Here is a 23,349-nt window from a genome sequence, read left to right as displayed (position 1 = left end):
TTTCAAGTGCCTCAGCTGTAGATTCTGTATTAAAACTGGCCAAATCAACCAAAATATAACACTCCACTATAGTTGATTTCCCCTCCTCATTTTATGCGACACATAACCATATGCTGTTTTCCCAAGTGGATACTCTTAGACAAAACTGCACTGCAAAGAGGCAGTAAAAAAAGAAGCAAGACATGCCCTTATTTGTTCTGAGACTCAGTGAACACAGACAAGGATGGAGATGCAGCAGAAAAATGGGTAGTTGAGAGGGTGGAGTGCTACGGCCCAGAGAATCAGTCACGGGACTGCGATTTAGTGCCAGCAGGTTAACAGGCAGAGGGGGTAGGAGGAGTGAGGGGTAGGAGGAGTGAGGCTGGTGAGTGGAGGAAGGAGGAAAAAGGAGAAACCAAGTAAAGAGGAAGAGAGAGAAAAAGGATCATAGAAAAGGTAACATATAGGAACTGTTTTGGGCAAAAAAGGTTTTGAGAAAGTAATGGTAGGATTTTTCTCCTCTTTTCCCTGCAAGCGAAACAGTAATAAGAGTAATAAGAGAAACAGTCTAGGACAAAGACAAAGAAGAAGCAGAGGGAAGAGAGTCAGGATGTGGATGAGGAAGATAAATATGTCTTGTTGTACAGCACACAGCACCTTTTAAATGTCTTCTCACAACTTCTCAGCTCAGTGAGTCAGCAAGCGAGACAAATTACCAACTACAGCTGAGCATTTCTAAACTAAAAGTAGAGACATTGCAGCACTAGAGCCATTAATTCACATTTCAAAGGAATCCAGTATAATTAAAACCACCTAACCTGTGATCATGTCTGAATGGGGCGTTCACTTCCATGAGAAAACTGTTCATCTTGTCACTGTTCAATTCAGTCCACAATTTATATATGGCCTTTAACTGACTTTTGTATTAGGGTGCACAGCAGCTTTATGATTCCACTGTGATCAATTACTCTGAAACATAACACGAATTATAAAATAACTCACCACTGCCGCTTTAAATGAACAGCAAATGTAGTGTGTTCTCTCTCAGAAATACAAAATAATGTGTTATAGAAAAAGACTTGGGTGATAGATTTAGCCAAACAAATGTCTATAATCAGTTAACATCAGGAAGATGTGAACAAAATATGACACTACGTAGATGATGTGCTCTTAAAGAGGACTACATTTTTTAATCTTTAATTAATATTTTATGTATAAACAAATACTTAAAAAAGTGCTCTATGGCTGATTTTTTTAAAATGTAAAGTATTAGACCAGTGCTTGTGATTTGACACACAGGTTCAGGACAGCCTAATATCCCTTAGGCTGATTCATTTATTTATTTATTTATTTATTCCATAAAACTGCCACATCAAATTGATTGAGAAGTTGCCTTTATCTCTTTCCACACACACTTTGAACTGCACTGTGCCGAGCACATTCAGCATTCTAATAATATTCAGGCTCCTCTGGATTAGACACTAAAATATTTTTCTATGAAACAATTTAAATGGTAAATCACTGGGATGACTGATCCCAGGGCTGAAACACAGAACAGGTATAAATATTTCTTTTAGATTATTTATCCCTAATTTCTCCTAATTTGTTCAGTTCCGAACCAACTAGGCAACAGATGCGGACAACGAAGGATGAAGCCGGTTACTGTATCGGTTCAAACTGCTGCACATTCACAGCTGACTCACGGCTTATAGATGGCTGTGATGTAATCAGGATTCACATTCACAATCTTTTGATGATATGGTAAAAGTAATATAACCAAAGCCCTCAAATACCAATAATCCAGAAATTTCCAGAGCTAGAGCTTTTAGAAAACAAACAGATCTACTTCAGTTTACTTCTTTTTCAAAGCTGTAGATAAACATAAGACTTCTGCTGCTTCTTAAAAACCTTGCTTTATCTGCTAAGAATAGAAACAGATGTAAAGGAAAACATGACAAATTGTGGTCACATTATCCATAATGCAACTGTCACCAAGACAAAAAAATACCATTTTTCAGGGTACAGCTGAAATATTTCTTTCATCAGCTGTGATTTAGCCTGAGGATGTCAGCCACAATGTGCAGAGACAGATAAGATCCACAGTGCATCTTAGCAAAAACTGTGAGGGCAGTTTGCCTTTATATTCTTGCCTTTATAGTCATCTTTATTCCTAATGTGTAACAACTCTCTGTTGTTCAGTATCTTGTTATATAATAGCTACAGCAAGTCCAAAATGGAAACTGGAATTAACACTGATCATTAATTCTAAAGCACAATCATGGCAAGGTTAACGATTTTCCATATCGATTGTGCTATCAGATACCATCAACTACATGACAGTGCAAAAATAAATAAATAAATAAATGGATCATGAAATAGAGGGATATATGCAAGAAAAAGGACATGCAATTATCCAATAAAATATTAAAGGAATGGAAAATGAGGACTAAAAGAGTGAGGAATTAATTAGGCCCATAAGTAGGATTTAGGTGGTAAATTTAAATATATTGGATGAGAACAATTGTGAGGAGAAATAATGGAAAAAATCAAAATGGCTAATTAGGGTCACAAGATCAAAATGCTAACAAATCACTAACTGCTGTGTTGAAATGACCCCCAAGGAAGCATGCATGTATTTAAACACATGGACTCCAAACAACTGTCATACCATTAGTTGGATGCCTGGCATATGACACAGAAAACCTCTTTACAGCCGGCATTGAGAGCAACTCTGAGGAAATAAAAGAAGCATTGTCACTCTGATGTTCTAAACAAAAGTAAAACCCTTCCAAAATATGCTCTAGAATAAAGTTATTTAAAACGTATATAACAGAAAGAGTCCCCTCATCCCTTCCATTTTTATGGAGCAGAATGACAAGGCACTATTTTGGGCATAATTTTAGTGGTCCAATATATTGCAGACCTCAGGTATAATCATACAGTGACACCCTGTGGACAAAATTCCAATTATGCTCAACTTTGATGCAATATGCTTACAATAAAAGTCAGTTCAGTCAGTCCCAAGATATTAACCATGCCGATGTCTCTGAATATAGAGATGTTATTATAGCACCAGGAAGTTAAGTTGAAATCTATGGTGAAAGCATGTGAAATGGATTTATTAATTACCACTAAACTTCAGCAAAATACACCATTGTGGCAGTTTATCAGGTTCGCCTTCCAAATAAGTCAGGGATAGTGAGATATCAAAAGGATTCTATTGTAGTATCTACAATCTACAATATAATTATGCATGTAAGAGCATGAATTTCTAATGTGGCCCGACATGATAGGTTTGTCTAATAAAGTGGCCAGCAAAGCCAATGATAGTCTGAGTCTACAGTGAAACACCAACTACCTTGCAGGCTTAACTGCTATGAACTCTAACTAAACAGCTATATCCTCAATTGTAAATAAAGGTGGCAGATTTAGGCAGAACAGATTTGTCAGACAAATGAATCCTTATAAATTAAAGGTGAATACTGTGATTTCTAAATGTTCATCGATAGAAAAGAATGGAGCTGATCTACGGGCTAAGACAGGAATGTATACATAAAAATAAGCATATAGAGATTTATTAAACTGATAAACTGGCAATTGTCTAGTCACTAGGCTTTCTGACTTCCAAGTCACCAGGTTGAACTGCCACATATTCAAATTCTGCTCTAATCTAAAAATAAATAATGGAGTAGGAAGCAGTCATGCTGTGCTTGCAAAACAAGCAAAACACTGCCCTCTGGAGGCGATAACAAACTTAGCTGTGCATAAAGGGTTGCATAAAAAACACAAAAAGGCACACTTACTCAAAGCACCACAAGTAGAACACAACCACACACTTGCATTCAGATAAAACCGGGACAAGATATGCATTATTAGAAATACACTGCTTTCCTTGTATGTTTCTCCATAATGAGTGCGCATATGCACACACACATACTGTACACACACACACACACACATATACACACACACATACACACACATTAAGTTTATTTGCAATCACAAACTTTGGTGCTGGTTGAAATCTAACATGCAATGTGTCAGCATAGAAAATTTGGTGTGTAATAAAAGTGAAATATGCCAAAAGTCAATTTAAAGTGACTAGCTGGATGAAACAGATGGTTGGTTAGGAAGAAGAATTTTAACATTCAGAAAGCCTAAAGAGAATGTACAGGGAAGCCAAATGTTTTGAGCAGGCTTTAGAAAGAAGCTGGGAATAGACAGAAATCCAAAGATCTGTGCAGCCTTTAGCCAAGTCTGTGCATAAACAAAAGTCTGTATGTGGGAAAGGCGAGTTTTTAAGAATAGAGTAGCACAGAAATAATTGGGAAGCATGGATTGCCAAGCGTAATAGAAATGGATCAGGAATATTGAGAAGGAACTGTGTGTATTCTTTTCATCAGCTTGCTTTAATAAAGGCAGAAAGCGCAATTGGACAGAGGACATACCCTCTCTACTGACTCGACTCTGAGAGGACATGGCTTTTTTGCGCTGGGTTCTGGCCAGCTCTTGAAGGTTGGGGGCACTGGAGGACACCCCCCGGAAGGAGGAACTGAAGAGACCAGAGAACAGTGAGCCTGTGAGGGGTGGGAGAGACCATGAGGTAGACAGAGAGGGGTGTAGGAAAGGAAAGGGATGATGATGGTTAGTTTTCACTCCTGTACATGCAGCATCTCTTAAACGGTTTAATGGTTTTCATGCCCAATGCATTACATTGTACTTAATTATGTTAGTTTAACAGCTAATATCAAGCCACAAACATTTTATCTGTCCTGCACCAAACCTATATGTATGCTATGACTCATAAAATTACCAGAATCATTTCACACATGATAGAAACTGTTCAGTGGAAACTTTAAGTGTGTTAAATACTGAGTAATGGAAAACTAACTGGCTTCTGGAAGACCGAGACTAAACTCAATGTAGTGTCACAAAAACTTTCCCATAAAATGCTAGTCACAGACGGACTGCCCAGTTTATTTTAGGTTGACCAGATGCAGCACATGCATGGTCACTAACAAGTCCCACACAAAGGACAAAGTCAAACATTGTTCACAGATTTAAATGCAGCTATATTTAGACAGCAAAGGCATGTCTCTATTTCTAAATCATCTTCATGGCTAGTATACAGCAGCACACATCCAACTTTTATTGTTACGGTTTAACATGGTTAATCTTTAACGTCATACTAGGTTTGTTCATTTGTTCAGCTTTTCTTTTAATGGAATATAAACTCTTTTCGCCAAGACGTAAATAGTTTGAACACTGTAGTTACACAAGTTTCAAGTGGCGTGTAACATGAGACACCGTCTGCATTGTTTTGATCAAGCTTTTTGTCCCTGACAGAAATAGGACAGGCCTGTATAACACTGCCAGAAGCTACATTTAGACAGACTATGAACTAAGTATGAACTGACTGTTCATGTCAGGGCCTCATAGGTGCTGTGAAAAAAAGTTAACAATTTATTAGTATCCAGGTCATCCATGGGACAGAGAGAGAGAGAGAGAGAGAGAGAGAGAGAGAGAGAGAGAGAGAGAGAGAGAGAGAGAGAGAGAGAGAGAGAGAGAGAAATGTGATCTATCACTGACTCTGATGATGTAAGGGCATGTGGTAAGTCTGCAAGAAAGGAACACTTGATACATACCAAGGCCACCGGATTTGACCTCACAGGGTTGGCGGGAACATGATGGAAAGAGGCGATAAGCTGCACCACGAGAAGAGGCTGTGCTCTCTGAGAGGACCTGCGTTCAAAATACATACTATATATGGAGCTAGAACAGGCTGTAAGATGACAAGCTAATAGTTTTCTATTTCAAATTTATTTCTGACACTTTGGGGTAGAAATTTTTGAAATATATAATTGCTATCACTGTATCTACTTTCAGCGAGCTAGCAAGATTATTTCCGAGTTATAAAAAAAGCTATGCATATATTTAACTGTGACAAAACTACATTAGAGTCAAATCAGCAGCTTGTTGGAGTTATTGTACGTCACAACGTTGACATAATAACGTCACACCGCCCAGCCTTATGACACGTTATACTTTAGCCAAAGTTGCTAGTTAATATATTTTCTCCGTAATTCAGTGTTGGCCAATTCCCCCCACCAGTCATAGTTCATAGAAACATAGTTCTAATAAAATTATAATCCTCAAATGGATGCCAGCAAACCTTGGTATCAATTCCAGGCCAGCTAATAAGATTATCTGGACCAGCATAGCACTAGATGATTGACATGCCAGACCTCTAAATACACTGTGAGCATGAACTTTGAAACCAATAGGAAATTCTGTCCATCATAGTGGCAGATACAAAATATGTTTATGTTTTGCTTTTTATGGTTTGCAGATCATTAACTACCTTTCTAGATTGTAACTACAGAAGAGCTGGCACATATCTATCTCTTAGCAGGACTGCTAAGAGAAAACAGATGTGAAAACAAACACTGAGGCTAGAGATTGTGTTCAAGAACTGTACCTCCATGGACCCAGTTTTTCGGTTACGAATCAGTGGGGACTTTCTGAGAACGCTCGGGTGCTCAGTAAGAACGGCTCGATCGGGTTCATCCTGAGACAAATCCTCCAGACTGCCCAGATTTTCTTGCTTGTCCTGGTTCTGAATTCAAATAAGGCATTATCATGTCTTCTATTCTAATTTCCATTTTTTTCCAGATATTGTTATATATACTATATATTTCTGTGAAAGATTATCATACTCATGGTGCACATACTGTACACACACCTCAGAAGAGGCAGGGCGGAACCCAAAGCCCATTGGTGCATTCTCTTCATCACGGCAGCTCTTCACCCCGGGACTGAAGTGTAGCTCTACATGGAAACGTTCCTCTGAAGACGGATCCTGTCCACACACACACACAAAACTATACGGACACTGGAATACAGGAGTAGAAGATACATATAAGAGGATGGAGGATTTACCTTATTATTGTCTTCATACAGCATAATGACTATCTGAGTCATGTAGTTGAGTTCAGTTACAGCACTGAGGTAGTCCATGGCCTGCTTCCACTGCTCGTCTTTCTCCTCCTGAAACACAACAGCGTGACGACAACGATTAATTTAAAAATTGGATTCAGAGTTGCACATTTTTCTATACACTGTGCATGATTGATTGGCTCATACGAACATTAAGAAGGCCTCCGTATCGGAATATGCTTAGCAGGGAATGCACATGACTCTCACTGGTGAAATAAAGCCGGGTCCGCACATGCCGACCCGGAGACATCACGCCTCGCGAATACCTGAACCACCAGAAGGAGATAAAAACACAACCTGATCACTCACAAAAGTTCACATCAGTTTAACAAAAATGATCTCAGCAAGTGAAAGCATTTTGAATACTGATAAATGTATGTGGTATAATGAGATTATTATAAAACAAATATACGGTGTGTTAAAAGGATGATGAGGATAGAGTTACTGTAGGTGGAAACAGATGATTTGCCTTAGTGACACCTAACGGGAAAAGCCGAAAGTAGAAGAAGAATATTATTATAGTTTTTATTAGAATTTCTAGTAGAAATTGTACTCATTTTAAGTGCTTGGATTTGTCATTCCATTTAGAAACAAATTTTCTGTTCTATACAGCAAATACAATACAATTTATTTGCTACTATGACAACTGCTGTAAATTTACCTCCAGACTATTACTGTAGACTATTGTATGAGATCCTAGTGTATCTGGTTCACTACAAATTTATATATGCTTGATTGAATGAATAAAATTAGATATTATTTATTACCTCAAAGACAATCTAATATTGATAGAAATGGTTAGCTTCTAACAAAAAAATTAAAAAGTTAATAGTTTTGTAAACTTTTATTTCTGCATTTTTCTTTTAGTTGGTTTTAAAAAATAAAATAAAAAATTATTTAGTAAAATAAAATAATTGAAAAAGTTCATTTGTAAAATATGTTTAATAATTTCATGTTTGTTTTAATGTAATCACATAATGTTTAGTGATATTTTCACTCACTAAGTTAAAAGTCTTTGCACAAGAAGTTACACTGCACTCTATAAAGCCTTTGTGGGTAAGATTCAGATCAGTACTTTCTACAACCTCTAAACCATAAAATTACACTGTCTTACGGAGATAAATCAAATTGTGTTGTGTATTATATTGTAATGAGGTCCAGAGGCTCACAGTGGATGGAGCTTGTTGACAGCCTCGTCCTCATGTGTCCTCTGGAGGTCCAGCTGGATTTTTTTAACCAGAGGTAGGCAGTAGGCACTAGCAATATCCAGCTTCTCCATTTTATTTATTCCGTACTCCTGAGGTCATAAACACATATGAGAGACAGAAAACAAAGAGAAGTAAGAAACAGATAAGAATTATACTAATAAAAATCTCTCAGCTGTTCTACCTGAGGAATGATGATGTCGGCGAGCGCACGAGACAGCCGAAAGAGCTCCAGCATGTTCTCCAGACCCAGAGAGCTGTTGTGCTGCATGTCATACTTTACACAGTCATAGATGTCGGGGATTTTGCTGATGTCATAGCGACCATTCTTCATGCGGAAGTCCCTTTCCAGCTTGGACCACCGTTGGAGCATGAGCTCCAAAGTCTCACTGTGGTACAGCTGCAGATCTGATACGAAACAGTTCAATCATATTGGATTAGACAAACTGAATAGTTTATTAATGTAAATAAGGGTATTCATTTTTACATTTACAGTTACATTTTTCAATGGCTGATTTGTATTACAAGGATTGGTTGTGGACCTGTGTGTATGCTAGCTAGCTAAAGTGGCTAATGCTAGTGATAAAGTACAGTAGTTTTCAATGTTGTGGTATATTTTTGTGTAAGCTAATAAAAACTATAGATGCTATCCAAGGTTATTTGTTCTCTACATGAAAACTAGTTTACTAGCAGTTAATTAGCTAATGGTAGTTTAGTATGTTTTTAATTTAAAAAATTGCATGAAAAAGTAAGTTTTCTGAGGCTTTAAATCAATCTGAAATTTAGGAGAAACAGCCCTACTGTACCTGCAGACTTGGGGTCCTCTAGCCGCTTGCGTATCTGACGTGTAAGGCTCTGAATGAGAGCAAAAACCTTGTCACAAGTTTTGACAGGGTTTTCTATGATATTCATGGAGTTGACCAGAGAAGGGCTTTCAGTTGGGGCAAGCTGGAAGAAATGTTAACAGGAGAAAGTAAACACACAAAGGAAACATTTGAGATGGGTATAAAAGGGGGGAAGCTATAGGTAGAGAACTATGCAGTACTTTTTGGTAGTCTTCCTCAGTGAAGTTTTTGTCTTTCTGCATGATCTCATGGAGCCGAGCTTTGACGCGCTGTTGGCAGTCTGTTAGTGAGTCACTGTCACTGTCCAGCAGGCCATTCATATTGGCACTCTTAACCATTTGCACCAGGATAGGGGTTAACTCACCCTCCAGAGCCAACAGCCCCTAAAAACACACACTCCATATTTACATTTACATTTATGTGTGTGTGTGTGTGTGTGTGTGTGTGGTGCATGTCACATATCCAGGCACACAAAGTCACACAAGTATGTACAGACAAATACCTTTGCAAAAGCAGCAGCGGTCATCTGTACCCGGCCTTCGTCTGAAGCGTAGATCTTGAGGTCATGGCGGTAGGTGCTGTGTAAACGCAGTAGGCCACATCCAGGGAATCCAGCATAGTCTCCTGCAAGAGGGTATAGTCTTGTATTTTAGCAAAAGAAAAAATACCCCCGAATACTATTCACCAGATTTTGTCATGTGCTTTTTTAGTTTTCCCTTTTATTTCTGTTTGTTATATAAATGTTATGTCTCTTAAAAGATGATGATGAAAAGAATATTCATGCAAAGCTTAGGCATGACTGATAATTGTCTCTGTGGCTTTTTTGATATGGGAGTGTTACAAGACAACACAGACCTGGGGTCACTTTGAGCACATCACTTACAGGGTCCACTTTCAAAAAGAAATAAGTTTGTTTAGAGCAACCAAGGCACACCACAGACTTGTGAACTTCACACTGCTTATGTAACTACACAAATCTTTATTACAGTCATGAAGACCATCATCATGGAGTCTTTTCCATGATCTCTTATAACATGTTACAAAATCTTTTTCACACATCACAGGCGATGCAGTGAGCTTTAAATGATAACGGGAAAAGCAGCACAGAAAGCCAAATATCATTCCCACACTTGAAAGCCCTTCTTACCACAGTCAGTAGGGGACTCACAGCCCAGGGATCTGCGGTTTTCTAGTTTATAATTCAAGGCAAGAGAAGAACAAATCAGTGAGCAACACGATGTTACTCTCTTTCTAATAGCAGAATATGACTCAGCAAGAATATGGGAAAATGTTTGGCCATGGTTAGGATTTAGAAGGGAAAAAAGAAAGAAAACCCGTCTTCACGACATGGTTGGAGATTACAGACGTGTATACAACTTACAGAGAAATGATTTTAGCACTCATATTATGCTTTTGCAATATTACATATTAACGCAATATTGCAAAAGCAAATGAATAAACAAAATAGCAAAATCTTTTCAAAAACTCTGTAACGTAAATGTAAATAAAACTGTAAAATGTAATAAAAGAAATCAAAGTTTTTGACCTTGATGATGCACAGTATATATGTATGAATAAATGAATGTGACTTTAGTTTTAAAAACTTTTAGTTTTTATCATTGTTTATTCTACTTATTGCATTATTAAAAATAAAGTAATTTACAATATATCAAAGTCCAGAGGTTAATAAGGCAAAAGTCATCCATTCCAAAAGTCAGAACCACATGACATAAGGACATTAACTGTCTGCATTAGTGAAAAAAAATCACATAATAAAAGAATCATGCAACATCTTTATATACTATACTATACTATATCTATACTCTTTATACTCAGTGATTTCTTTTACAAAATGTGTACTGTATACTTTTCTAAGTTATAATTTAAACTGACATTTTCCTTTATGGGAGATGGCATAGTTCCAGCTTTATTATCTTCTTGTAAGTGCTTTGTGAACTTTGCTACTATGGTAAAGATAAAAGACAGCTTTATTTGTGGCTCGAAGAAATGAATGAATAATGAACTATGAATATATCTGTTTCGATCCAGATAGTCATCTAGATTAGTCACTTTAAGTGTGTGTGTGTGTGTGTGTGTGTATGTGTGTGTGTGTGTGTACCTTGTCCTCCAGGGTACATGCAGCGAAAGGCTCTTCCCAGCTCTTCAGCCTGCACACGACCGGCTGGCGTCAGCTCGCCGCCCCACTTTAGCACCAACAACAAAGATGGACCTTCTTTCTGAGTGTCTACACACACACACACACACACACACACACACACACACACACACACACACACACAAAACATTTTAATGTTATGCACTCAGATATTTACACATAATATAAAATAAAGCTGTGAATCTGATCAGACTTCTGAAGTCCTGTTTTTAGTATAAAACTGTGCACCTTCTTCTTCACTTGATGCTTTAAGCTGGCCATTGGGCAGGTAGGTCAGCTGCACTTTGCGATTTATCCCAGAGAAATGGCCGTACCTTAAATACAAAAAAGGGAAGAACATGTGGTACAGACACCACGGTCATACTGTCACACATAACACCCACAAGCTACAGCATGGCTTGTCATTTGCTAGCAGGTGCACGATAGCTGTCGTGTTTTTAGAAACATGTGTCAGGTTGCTCTTTTCAAAGTGTCTGTGGCCCAGAGCTAGTCCTTGAATCTTTAGACAAATATAAGGGAATATTGCAGCAACTCTGATGCAACTTTGTGACTACACAATGTGTGTGGTGGCCTGGAAAATCCCTACAAATGAGGACATTTTGTAATATATTTTATTTTTTTTAATTTACTTTCTTTATTTACTTTCCAAATTCTGATTAATATTAATCTAAAAAATATTACTGGTTATATTATTAATTATTATTTATTTGTGATTATTATTAATAATTACTTATTAATATTTAGAATATTAATAATATTCAATATTCATTGCTTAAGTCCATTTCATTGGCACAACTTTCTGACAACCGGTTGGGTTTTTCCAGATCGCCACACTTTTTTCCTCTTTACTGTAAAAGACCTGAAGATCTGAATAAAACAAAGCAGTTTAAAATAAAACCACTTCGACATAAGAGCAACATGCCTTAGAATAGAATACAAAACAAAGAGATAGACATCTGATTACCCAACATCTGATTATCAGACATCAACAGTTTAAAATGCTTTAATACTTGGTTGGGAGTCCTTAAATAGAAAATCCAAACGACACTGAACAGGTTTTAAAGCATTTTACAACAACTGTTGTACATACAACCTCTATTGAACATAAAGGTTTTCTTATTTCAAACCAAGCACTTCCCTAAAGTTTACATTCATGTAAATACTCACAAAAAGTAGCCTTCCCAACATGTGTTAACTAATCAAGTTCCCTAAGTGATGCATAGCAAGTAGGTTGTTTGAAATGAGGAAACATAGAGGATTAAAGAGGGACTGAGTTTCTTTCGCAATTGAGACAGTTATTTAGGACATGCCTGAGGTGACATGCATCATAAATGCATAAACGATTTCCATTGCCCTCATTGCGAAAGAATTATAGCAAATGAGGGAACGTATATTATCTCATTGTTAAAGTATACAAGGCTAGAGGTTAATAACTATGAACTCAATGGCCTCCATAAGGATGAATGAACTTCTGGAGTGCATACTGATTATCATTCAGGCTGGATTCCCTTTGGAGAGAGTGGGCAGAAGAGATGGAGGGAGGGGAAGAGAAGAAAAAAAGAGGAATGAATACTAAAATACTAAGCTCAGGGGCAGATATATCACAGAAATCTTTTTCTCATAAAGCACAAATTACATTCGACAGTGCTTATTATTAAAGTGTAAGCAGTTCAGTTATTAAAGGGCTATATTCGGAGTTAGGCGTGATCAGAATACAGAGAAGTGTGCATCGCTATTCAGACCTCAAACATAACTACAGACTTAAACACTATTCAGAAGTTGCATGTGAGTTGCATACACTCAGTAGGATTAACCTAAGATAAAGACATGCTTTAATTATACACTATTCTCTCCTTGGACTCAGTCCAGTGTTACTGACTGGCAGTTTGTAATTTCATTATGCCGCACGGTATGTTTTGGGCTGTTAATATACTAAATAAAATCTACAGAATGCCATTTGAGGCCAGTATTAAGTATAGAAACATGATTAAATGTGTTAATTAATCATTATTATTATTATTATACTTTTACAGACCACAAAAGTTTTTCACATAGGACACTGGAATAGGCAACATATTATCATATTATATGTGTTTATTAGGTTATGATAATAAACAAACAAACAAACAAACAAACAAATAAATAATAATAATATAATACTGTAATAAAGTGCCAAACAAATATAATTGCTGGATCATGTGCAATTTCATTAAGAGTGGCAAATAAGGAAGCGTTAAAATTTGCAGTAATTTATGTCATAGATTACTACAATTACAATTTATGCAGCAATACGCTGACAATATATCAGTCTCATATTAGACGTTTAATTAAGCTCTATCATCTTCTTTGTATCATTGTATGATGTTAATTTCCTTCTTTTCTATCCCTAATTTTTTGGGATTCACAAATAAGTTACTGTGTTTTAGGGCAGTGGTGTAGATGCTATTGAAAACCCCAGCACAGATACTTCTACTCATGAACAAATCTGGCAACCTCAGATGTGAGAACTACATGGAGGTGATTTGCATAATCTCAATGGGGAGCAAAGAACATGTTTAACCTGCCTCTGAACTTTCCTCACATACGTTTTAGACTTTAGCTGCCATCTCTGAATAGTACCCAAAGATATTACACCATTGTATCTATTAGGAAGATATACAAATAATTTAATATATGTGTGGTGACCTGCAAAACATTTCATGTGGTGTAAGGGGTTTTGTAAACTGAAAAATGTTTCTCTTTTGAATATGTATCTCGGATAAAAATCCAAAATTGCATTTGAAGAATAAATTGCGGTAGCTGTGCAGATTGCTTTTTGGTGAACTGCTATATAAACTGTTTAGAATCGATATCCATTTTGCAATGGTACATACTGTAGCTATACAACAGATGGATCAAACTGTGACATAGACATTTACCTAGGATGATTTTCAACTTTAGACAGACTGACTGTTTACTTTAAAATGACATCATACCTAGTATGACAACTGCAGGCAGATATGTACAAGATTTCCACATTTCAAAGAAGAATATTTATGGTTTCTTAAGGTGGAAATGTCAAAGTATGATAACAGGCAAAAAGAAATAAAAGCAATTTTTGACTAAAATCTGATTTCTCATCTTTTTTTGACAGTTTGTGGCAACAGACAGTGGGGATTCCCAGAGTACCACATATATGGAAATGGAATAATGTCAAAATGTTCCATTTAAAAATAATATCTGGATGTAATGTCAATAGGACAGAAAAAATAGAAGTAAATGTTTCACAGTTGTGAAAGGAATGAAGTTGAATAGAGACTGAATAAATGAATAGAGACTGACCAGGGAGGAGAAGAATTTCAAAGTAGGGGTGAAGTTACCTGGACGTGTTACCGATAATGTTGCAGCAACACAGTGCCGTGTGATAGGCTTGGCACACACTGTTAATATTAATCTCTTAGTCTTAAGTGTTCACTTATAGTGTACTCACATCTCCAGCACAGTTTTCAGCTGTTCCAGTTTGGATTTCTTCTCCTCAATCTCACAGTCATTGTGCTGACCCAATTCAGCTAGCAGCTGACGGGCAATGTCCAGGACCTCCTAAAGACACAAATCAAAGATGGTTTTAATTATGGATTTTTACCAGAGCTTTAATGTATGATCATGAAGAGTAATTACAAAACACCCTTTTCAAAATTCAGGAATACGACAAATTCATGATTAATCATTATTAAAGCATCAAGAGACCAGATTTCTCTCTCTCTCACTCTCTCTCTCTCTCTCTCTCTCTCTCTCTCTCACACACACACACACACAAACACACACACACACACACACACACACACACACACACACACACACACACACACACACACACACACACACACACACACACACACACATTTAGTACTCATTTAGAGGGGCAATTAATCAATTAATTACTAGCAAAAATAGTTAATTCACTTACCTTCCACACACACACACACACAAACGTAAACCCTGGGCACTATTGAACCCGGGTATGTAAAGCTGTTCTGAAGAATACGGCTCATAGACGCTGACTTCAATATGCAATGAACTGTTTGACTATAAATTGGACAGTTGATTTAAATTGGGCAATGCTCACTTTTTAGAATCTTACAGAGTAATACAGTATGTATACACGGATACCTTCATTACATATTCATTAGGTATTCAACACTAGGTAATAGCAGGACTGTTATTTTTTATGTATACAATATGGTATGCTTTCAAAGGCTATTAGCAAATCTATTTATCTTAAAGCTCTTTGTTTAACATTTATACCCACCTGGAGCTGTTTTGGTTTCTTTAGTTTGAGCTTGCCTGTCTTGTAACCGCCATATTTTTCAAACAGGTCGAAGAACCTGAGAGAAAGACATAATTTAGGTACATATCACCATAGCTGACAGCTCTGGTATGAATTGAGATGCACAAATGGAACTTACAATGCATTTCTCACTTCCATCTTCATCTTCTGTTTGGGTGTACGATCTCCATGGCGGATCACGGCGATCACACAACGGAGCTCCATCCTGAAAGAGACCAAAATATTGGATTTGAGAATTTTACTGTGGGGCATTTATAATGTGCACTAACGCTAACATGCCACATTATACTGCGGAAGGTGCAATCTTAAAGACTGTTACAAAGTGCTGAGAACCAAAACTCCATAAACATCAACCAGAGGTCTCCTATCATAAATCATTACCATATAAACAATGCTATGTAAAGATTTTCTGCTTATTATTAGACTTTGATTATGCTGATAATTGGTTTTACAAGTCCCTGTAAATTTTTCTACCACAAACTGGCTCTTAAAGAAATTTAGTCAGCCACCTACATAGAATCTATGTAAAGTTAAATGGTTAAATTGTCAAATAGTACAAACATGGTTCCTGAGGTAGTAGGGACTATAGGGATGTCCTCTGCTTCCATGGGGATGGACCAGGGGATGTGGAACTGAGGAGCCAGTTCTCGCATCACCATGTTCCTGTAGGGAACAGAGGGATTTCAGAGTGACACCAATGCAATAAAAAAATTGTGTTCAAGCATGTCAAAAATGTAAGATGATGTTGAGATGAGATGTGGTGATACGTAATCTTTCATAACATAAAAAAACAACAAATAATTCATATAAAAATTTTGATTTAGAAAAGCCTCACCTACCCCAGGACTTTGGCACAGTCATCATAGTATTTCATGGAGTTCTTTACAAAGCTAAATCCATTTACATCGCAAACAAAGGAGTGGCCGTTTGCTCGGAGGAGGTCAAAACCACATACGGTTTGCTGTGGTGAGCAGATATCAGTGTCGGTTGACTCCAAACTTAATTGTGGACATAAAAGTGTTGGTAAAGAACAACATACCTTGAATGCCACACACACTTTGCGAGCCACAAGTTTCTCCATAGCAGTGAGCATCACTGGGTATCGGATCTCCTTCCCCTCGCTGTCTCTCTCCACCTTCCCATCCAGAGCAGGAGACTTACGAGCTTCTGCATGGGCATAATCAGGTCCTACTGTGTACACCTATCATGCCAACAGAGACACAAAAACTCTGTATTAACAGTGTATTTAACATTCCATTTAGTGACTGGAGCAGCAACAACTACACATAAAATTACACATGCCTTTACATCTGTCCCGTCTGTAGGCATGAATTCCTCATAAATGTAAGATCCAGTCTTACGAACGGTGCTCTCAGGGGAATAAACACTGCTGCGGCTCCCAATCTAAAGCACATAACACAATAAAAGAATTCTCTCTGTAGAAGTAAGCAGAAGTAAATGGCACACACATTCCGAATACTCCTGACACAAAGAGGACAGATAGACGTTACGCCACCTTTCTAAAGAGCCGCTGGCTGCCTCCACCAGCTGAAGTGGGATAATAGATGTACACATTGTGGTCTTCTGCAGAGACGGGCTTCTCCACAAAAGGCTTATGAAACACTTCCCCATTCAACTCAACATGGTCTTCTCCTTCTACCAGGTTACATTCTGACACACACACACACACACACACACACACACACACACACACACACACACACACACACACACACACATTAAATTATTATTTTTCTCATTATCACTATAATAATAATAATAATAATAATAATAATAATAATCTCTAACTACAGTTAGTATTTTTTTTTTACATAAGGATCCGTCTCTATATAAATAAATTATTAATTATTATTGATTATTAATAATTTCAATTTCCTGCATTTCATCTTTTTAGATCTCAGAATTGATCGGAATTCATCCCTTTGTTTTCTATTTGTTTCCAAAGTTCAAACATTTTTAATGAATTCTTGTGAAGAATTAAATTCCATTTTCAGATTCCAAGTTCTTTCCTATTCAAGTTATCCAACACTTTCTGAAGCCAGATTTAATTCACATTCAGTCAGACAGTTCATGGCTTGTTGTAGTCTAGGAAAGGAGCAGAAATTTTTCTTGGATTATAACTGCTCGATTTCTTTTTATATAAAGACAAAGAGATGAATTAATGACAAAAAATTTAAATACTGCAAGCAAGTACACACGGAAATAATATTGAGGTAAGTGGTTGTGGTCAGTTTTCTGTAGGAACAGCTACTGTATATACAGAACTGTCCTACATATGGCTGTACTTAGGCTTTGAGAAAGCCACATATATTCATAGTGTTATATGGGATTCTGTATGTGGGAAAACAAACACGATCGCATACATTTGAGAGCAAGAAGGTGAGAATTTCTTTATGTACCATGGATACACTGTATTTACCTTCTGGTCTGTCAGGGTCCCGGTTTAACACAGCGTAATGTGGCAGGTCAATCCCCTCTTCCTTCAGAATGCGGTAAACCTCTCTCCTAAAACCACAAATATTCAAATCAGAAGACAATTTTATGACAAAAAAATAGGACACGATTAAACCTCTGAACATTTAGATAGATCAGAGCTACCTGTCCTGAATGAAATATTGCATATTGAGATCATTGATGAGAAGAGGGTTCCTTAATTTGGCATAACTCACTGCTTTGTCCAGTGGAAATCCTTCACATACATGAAAAAGAACAACATTAATTTACCGTGACAAGATTTTTATTAAAAACTACTGATAATAATTGTTATGTTCTCAAACATGTGTCCTACCTTTGGAGTGAAAGGAGACGAGGCAGTCACACAGAGGCCATTTCTCCACTGGTTCATTGAGTATGACGTCCTCAGGGAAGATGACCACAGTGATATACTCAAACTTACAAAGGCGCTCCATGATCTGGGTCATAGGCTTGGAGTTGGACTTCTTCATCATGGAGCAGATCCCCACCACAATCTGACGCTCTGAAGCCTGTCGTCAGTGAGTGAAATCATTGTAATAGCTAGTAGCAAATCAAGTTCTGCAAAGTTTGATCAATCTGCTGTTACAAATGAATACAAAGTTAGCTGAGTTTTTTAACACTGCTTTCACAAAATTTCACAAGAGTGCCTTGCAATGACACACAACGTATTCCAGTATTACAGAAGACTAATATATTGGATCAAATCTAAACAGACTAATTGGCATTGTACTAAGTTAAAGTTATCAACTATCTTTATCGCTCAAACCACTTAATTTTAATAACTACTTTTTATAAAAGTAAAATACTTGTATACAGGACTAGACAAAACGAGCAAAGTTTTTTGGTAAATACTTGAAGATCTGTATTTTACCGATTTTTTTCCCACCTAATTTTAGTGTAAAGTGATTCATAAATAATGACAATAAATTAAAGGGTTTTTTACAGGTTTTTAAAACCCTGCACTTTTTCGTTAGTTTCATAGATAATCTAAACATTGTAATACATTTCACCTAGAAACATCTCTGATATATTTTTGTCCTATTTCTGATATCCTCTTCCCCAGTGGTATATCATTTTCCCAATTTCATTATGATAAAAAATCCCAAATCTTTAGTACATTTCTCTCTCAACCACCTCTTAAGATGAATAACTATAATGTCTTTACCAGATCATCCTCCTCCTCCTCTTCATCATAAGTTTCTGAAACGTTCTTCATGTTTTCACCCTCCAGTTCTCCACTCGTATGGTCCTCAAAACCCACCAGAAAACGTGTAACCTTGCTACAGACCTCCTCCTCCACCTGTCCTTCTGACTTTGACATGCCATGCACGTGTCAGCCAAATATGCCAAGCTCCATTGTACCATCACGTGCCAGCAATCAGCATCAGAAATAAGATCAGTGGTCCAAATAATCAGGGTACTGAAGGAGACCTTTTATTTCTTCTCATTAGGTGATTTCAAGAACGTTCTGCCCTGATCACTCGATCTCTTTCCAGAATCATCTTTTAATAGTTCAGGGAAATGAAAATGACGGTGTCATTCTGCAATAAATGAAAAATTGAAAGTGAGTCTATCAGTAATAAAAAGCATAGATTGTAGATTGCACACAACAAATTAGATTTAGATACACACCAATGCTTAACAGTACATGCTATCATGTTTAGCCTCCATATACGTAGCATATGCTATAGCATAAACACTAGTTTGGAAATAAACAGCAACCGAAGAAAATACAAACTAAAGAATCCAAACAGTGCTTGTTTTTTCTTGAATTTTCATTCATACCCAACCAATTCTGAACTGTGCTCTTTTTTTAAGGTTAATTCAGGCCAGTCTGTTTTTGTGCCTTCATGTGCTAAGCTATAGAACTGTCTGTGTGAGTATGAGTGTGCGAGTGAGTAATACACACAGCCTAGGAATAGCTCAAACACCTTCTGTAAAGCATACTGGGGAGGGAAGAGAGAAAGATCAAATGTCTCTGGTTCCCAAACATAACTCATCACCCTGTGTAAGTGTTAACAGTCAATATTAACCTAAGTGGGTGCTGTTTTAAATAAGCTTGTGTCTGCATTACTAACACATGTAAAGATTCATAAATAAACAGTCACAAATACATAGAAAACACTTAAGCCTGACTATCGTTCATAACAAAACTGGAGCACCTTCCAAAGACATTTAAAGACATTTAAAAGCTTGCATGTGAGTGGATACTTCAATAAAACTGTATATCCTTGTGATTGATGGATGTAGAGCTGATCGGTGAAGGCTAACTTTTTACAACATGTAAACCTAACCACAACCCATTACTTATCTCCTTGGCTTCATTACAGGAACTACAATCTTAAACCTCTGTTTACATTGGAAAAGGCAGACTTAATTTTACAAGCTCAGTCATCTGTCACACACCTAAAATGTCAATGTTGATATACAGAACATAATTCCACCAAATTATTTTTAAAAATCTTTAAAAAAAATAATGTGGTCATAATGTGGTCTTTGCACTGTGATACTGAATTGAGTTGTTTTTAAATGGTTGATGCAACACACACAAGGGACTGTTGTAAATGGAACCAAAACCTTGGCCATTAGGTGGGCGCTCAGTAGGAATAACAAGAAAATTGAAAAAGGAAATAAACAAATTCAAAAGATAGCCTTCTTACTGTGTACACTCTGAATAGTCCTGCCCTTTCCGAGTTTACTCCAAACTGGAAGTTCCCGGTCAAGTTGCATAATATCCAAAAGCAAACATCTCAAAGTAACTAAGCAGCCATTTATGCCATGTTCAATACATATTGTGTTTGTTATTTTCAGTAATTTTCCAACATTACATAGACCCAACCTTTTTCTAAGGAAAAATAAATCCCATGACTGCATGTAATTGTTCTCCAATCTTTCTAAATTAGAAAATCCTAAGATTTGCCTGCAAGCCATTTTCTTGCAGATTAGCAGCCTGTTTAACCACATACCATAGACAATAGTGCTCACATTGTCTTTCACACAAAACAACCTGCCAAATTCAGCCAAAAACTCTGGCCTTTGAGATCATATCCTGCAAAACACCTCTATTATCATTACAAAGACTGCTAGTGCATCAACAGCTTTGAAATCATAGCTCCTATATAACAAATGTAGAGTAATTAGTCATTAGTAACTTGGGACTAGAAAGCAACAAATAATATAGTTATCTGGTAGCAATTTAAAATTGAAAATGTACTTAGATGAACTGTTAATATTGCTCAAGCACAAAGAGGGGTATTCTTTGAAGGGAGGTGGGGAGTTAGATAACCAGCTAACCAGACTAATGCCATAGTACCGTTAATACAACACAGTGTGACGTGTAATAAAATAGTAAGACAATGTATCAAGAATATAACTCAGATTTACTCTCTGATTATCAATGGACATCGGGTAACACTGGTCATGATCCCTGACTACAGACCTTTTTGTAGTAGTGTTTCTTTCTCTATTGTGTTCTGCACCAAACTTTCCATTATAGGACGTGCAAAAAAAACAAAAACATATTTTGCCAAAGCTCTGACAATATAGTCAAGTCAAGTCAAGTCAAGTCACCTTTATTGTCACATCACCACAGCACATGTGCCTTGGTGAGTGAAATTCTTAGGAGCAAACTCCAGAAATTGCAGAACAGTTGCACAGATAAAGATATAGATAATGAGTTGACATGCTGAAATGTGCAATTTGCTCATACATATACCATTTAACACAAATAAAAAAGCATGGAACAGAGGGATGGTAGACGACATCAAAATGTTGTCATTTGTTTTAACTGAAATTGTGAAAGTTGATGAAGCATCCTTCACCTCTCCAAGGTTATTTACTGTATCCACTAAAACACCAATATATGTGGAAATATGTGGTTTCTGTGGAGCTCTCTTACTATTCCTTACATGTTTTGCTATACTGTAGTAAATTCTGTAGTGGTGTTAGGGTTAGTGACTATAAACAGAGTGGAATCAAAAGACTCAGAGAAGTCAACTGCAATTTTACGTAAATTCTAAATTTGAGTAACACTTAAAGTAATATTAATAGTTGATACAGACCCACAATTGTAATTCTCTACTACTTCCAATGTCATTCTAAAAAATACAATATATATATATATATATATATATATATATATATATATATATATATATATATATATGCAGTGCATAAAATCTTTCATTTATAAAAAAAAATTAAAACCTTTCATTTTTAAGATATTAGCATAAAAAAATCTGCTATATTGCTATATTTTATAAATAATGTAGCATACAAATGAGCTATTCTGCTCTCTGCTCACTATATCACAGGCATATTTACACTGTAGGCTTACACGAGGCACCTGTTCTAAAAATAGAGTTTAAAGTGAATGAATGTGATGTTTCTACCTGCCCCTTCCCTGTTGGCTGGTACATGCACTACTTATACATGGCACTGAGTTTGACAGAAATGCGCACAGTTCCAATGGAACACGGCCTATTAATGCGCGCGTGCACTGATGACATTGACAGGGGCGCAGCCGCTCGTTTCGGTGGCTCGCGCGCATCTGAACGCTACATTAAACAGACCGTAACTGGGCTGAAGCGCTACTGACGTCCTCCTCCATTTGGAAGTGCACTACATAGGGTGTGAAATTATGGCTCCTTTACTCTAGTGTACTATATATTTCTATGGAGACATCTGAAAATTTTAATCTGACTGATGCATTGAAACATGCAACCAACGCATGGTTATAATTTAATACAATAAGATTATATAATTTAATACAACAACGCCCCCCCCCCTTTTCTTTTCTTTTCTTTCTATTTCCATGCTCACTGAGAATGAAACACAAATTGCACAACAGGATTTATTTCCTACTGCTAGAGAGGAAGTTGCTATTTTCAAGGGGAAGCTAACTAAACTAACTAAGGAAACTAATCTAACGAGTCGCCTATGGAAAAAATATATATATATATATATACACAACATAACTTTATCCTTCACAACTTTATTGTCAAGTCAATGTGCTCGACTTCAAAAAGTATACATGACGTCACAAGACCGGAATAAGATGGAGTGCATGATAAAGTTATGGAGAGTTACTCACTCGATCAGAAGGGGAACAAACTTCCTTGTCTGTTGTCAAATGTAAAGGACACTAACTAAGTTCAGAAAGAAAAAGCGGACACTGACTTCTGACCACAAGCAGAAACGCTACTACGCTCCTAAGTAGTATGTCAGAGGCAGTAGGTCACCGACAGAGATGTTTTGTTTCAGCATACTATTTAGTACGGTAGTGTGTGTTCTCGGACGGATCCTACTTTCTTTCTTTTGAGGTAG

General features: G+C 36.9%; 1 protein-coding gene across 10 annotated transcripts in view; it reads right to left on the bottom strand.

Moving 5' to 3' along the window:
* Positions 1-23,349, bottom strand: part of ppip5k1b (diphosphoinositol pentakisphosphate kinase 1b) — a 27,511-nt gene extending 4,162 nt beyond the window's left edge. Inside the window, exons 1-28 of one of the 10 annotated variants that reach the window (XM_047802672.1) lie at positions 23,117-23,349; positions 19,190-19,565; positions 18,338-18,533; positions 18,148-18,238; positions 17,969-18,054; positions 17,045-17,199; positions 16,831-16,932; positions 16,568-16,729; positions 16,368-16,489; positions 16,090-16,191; positions 15,647-15,733; positions 15,490-15,565; positions 14,671-14,780; positions 11,430-11,515; positions 11,145-11,270; positions 10,173-10,214; positions 9,528-9,649; positions 9,226-9,408; positions 8,987-9,128; positions 8,365-8,588; positions 8,145-8,272; positions 7,127-7,250; positions 6,919-7,026; positions 6,722-6,838; positions 6,458-6,595; positions 5,625-5,721; positions 4,428-4,556; positions 2,648-2,710 (exon numbers count right to left, since the gene is read on the bottom strand). In XM_047802672.1, coding sequence (XP_047658628.1) covers positions 2,648-2,710; positions 4,428-4,556; positions 5,625-5,721; positions 6,458-6,595; positions 6,722-6,838; positions 6,919-7,026; positions 7,127-7,250; positions 8,145-8,272; positions 8,365-8,588; positions 8,987-9,128; positions 9,226-9,408; positions 9,528-9,649; positions 10,173-10,214; positions 11,145-11,270; positions 11,430-11,515; positions 14,671-14,780; positions 15,490-15,565; positions 15,647-15,733; positions 16,090-16,191; positions 16,368-16,489; positions 16,568-16,729; positions 16,831-16,932; positions 17,045-17,199; positions 17,969-18,054; positions 18,148-18,238; positions 18,338-18,533; positions 19,190-19,345 — 3,274 coding nt within the window. In that variant the 5' untranslated portion in view covers positions 19,346-19,565; positions 23,117-23,349. The remainder of the gene's footprint in view (positions 1-2,647; positions 2,711-4,427; positions 4,557-5,624; positions 5,722-6,457; positions 6,596-6,721; positions 6,839-6,918; positions 7,027-7,126; positions 7,251-8,144; positions 8,273-8,364; positions 8,589-8,986; positions 9,129-9,225; positions 9,409-9,527; positions 9,650-10,172; positions 10,215-11,144; positions 11,271-11,429; positions 11,516-14,670; positions 14,781-15,489; positions 15,566-15,646; positions 15,734-16,089; positions 16,192-16,367; positions 16,490-16,567; positions 16,730-16,830; positions 16,933-17,044; positions 17,200-17,968; positions 18,055-18,147; positions 18,239-18,337; positions 18,534-19,189; positions 19,566-23,116) is intronic. The other 9 variants (XM_047802667.1, XM_047802668.1, XM_047802669.1 and 6 more) reach the window with 9 other exon arrangements.

The sequence above is a fragment of the Tachysurus fulvidraco genome, chromosome 17 (genome assembly GCF_022655615.1).
Source record: "Tachysurus fulvidraco isolate hzauxx_2018 chromosome 17, HZAU_PFXX_2.0, whole genome shotgun sequence".
NCBI classification, from domain to species: Eukaryota; Metazoa; Chordata; class Actinopteri; order Siluriformes; family Bagridae; genus Tachysurus; species Tachysurus fulvidraco.
This window is presented reverse-complemented; position numbering and strand designations above follow the sequence as displayed.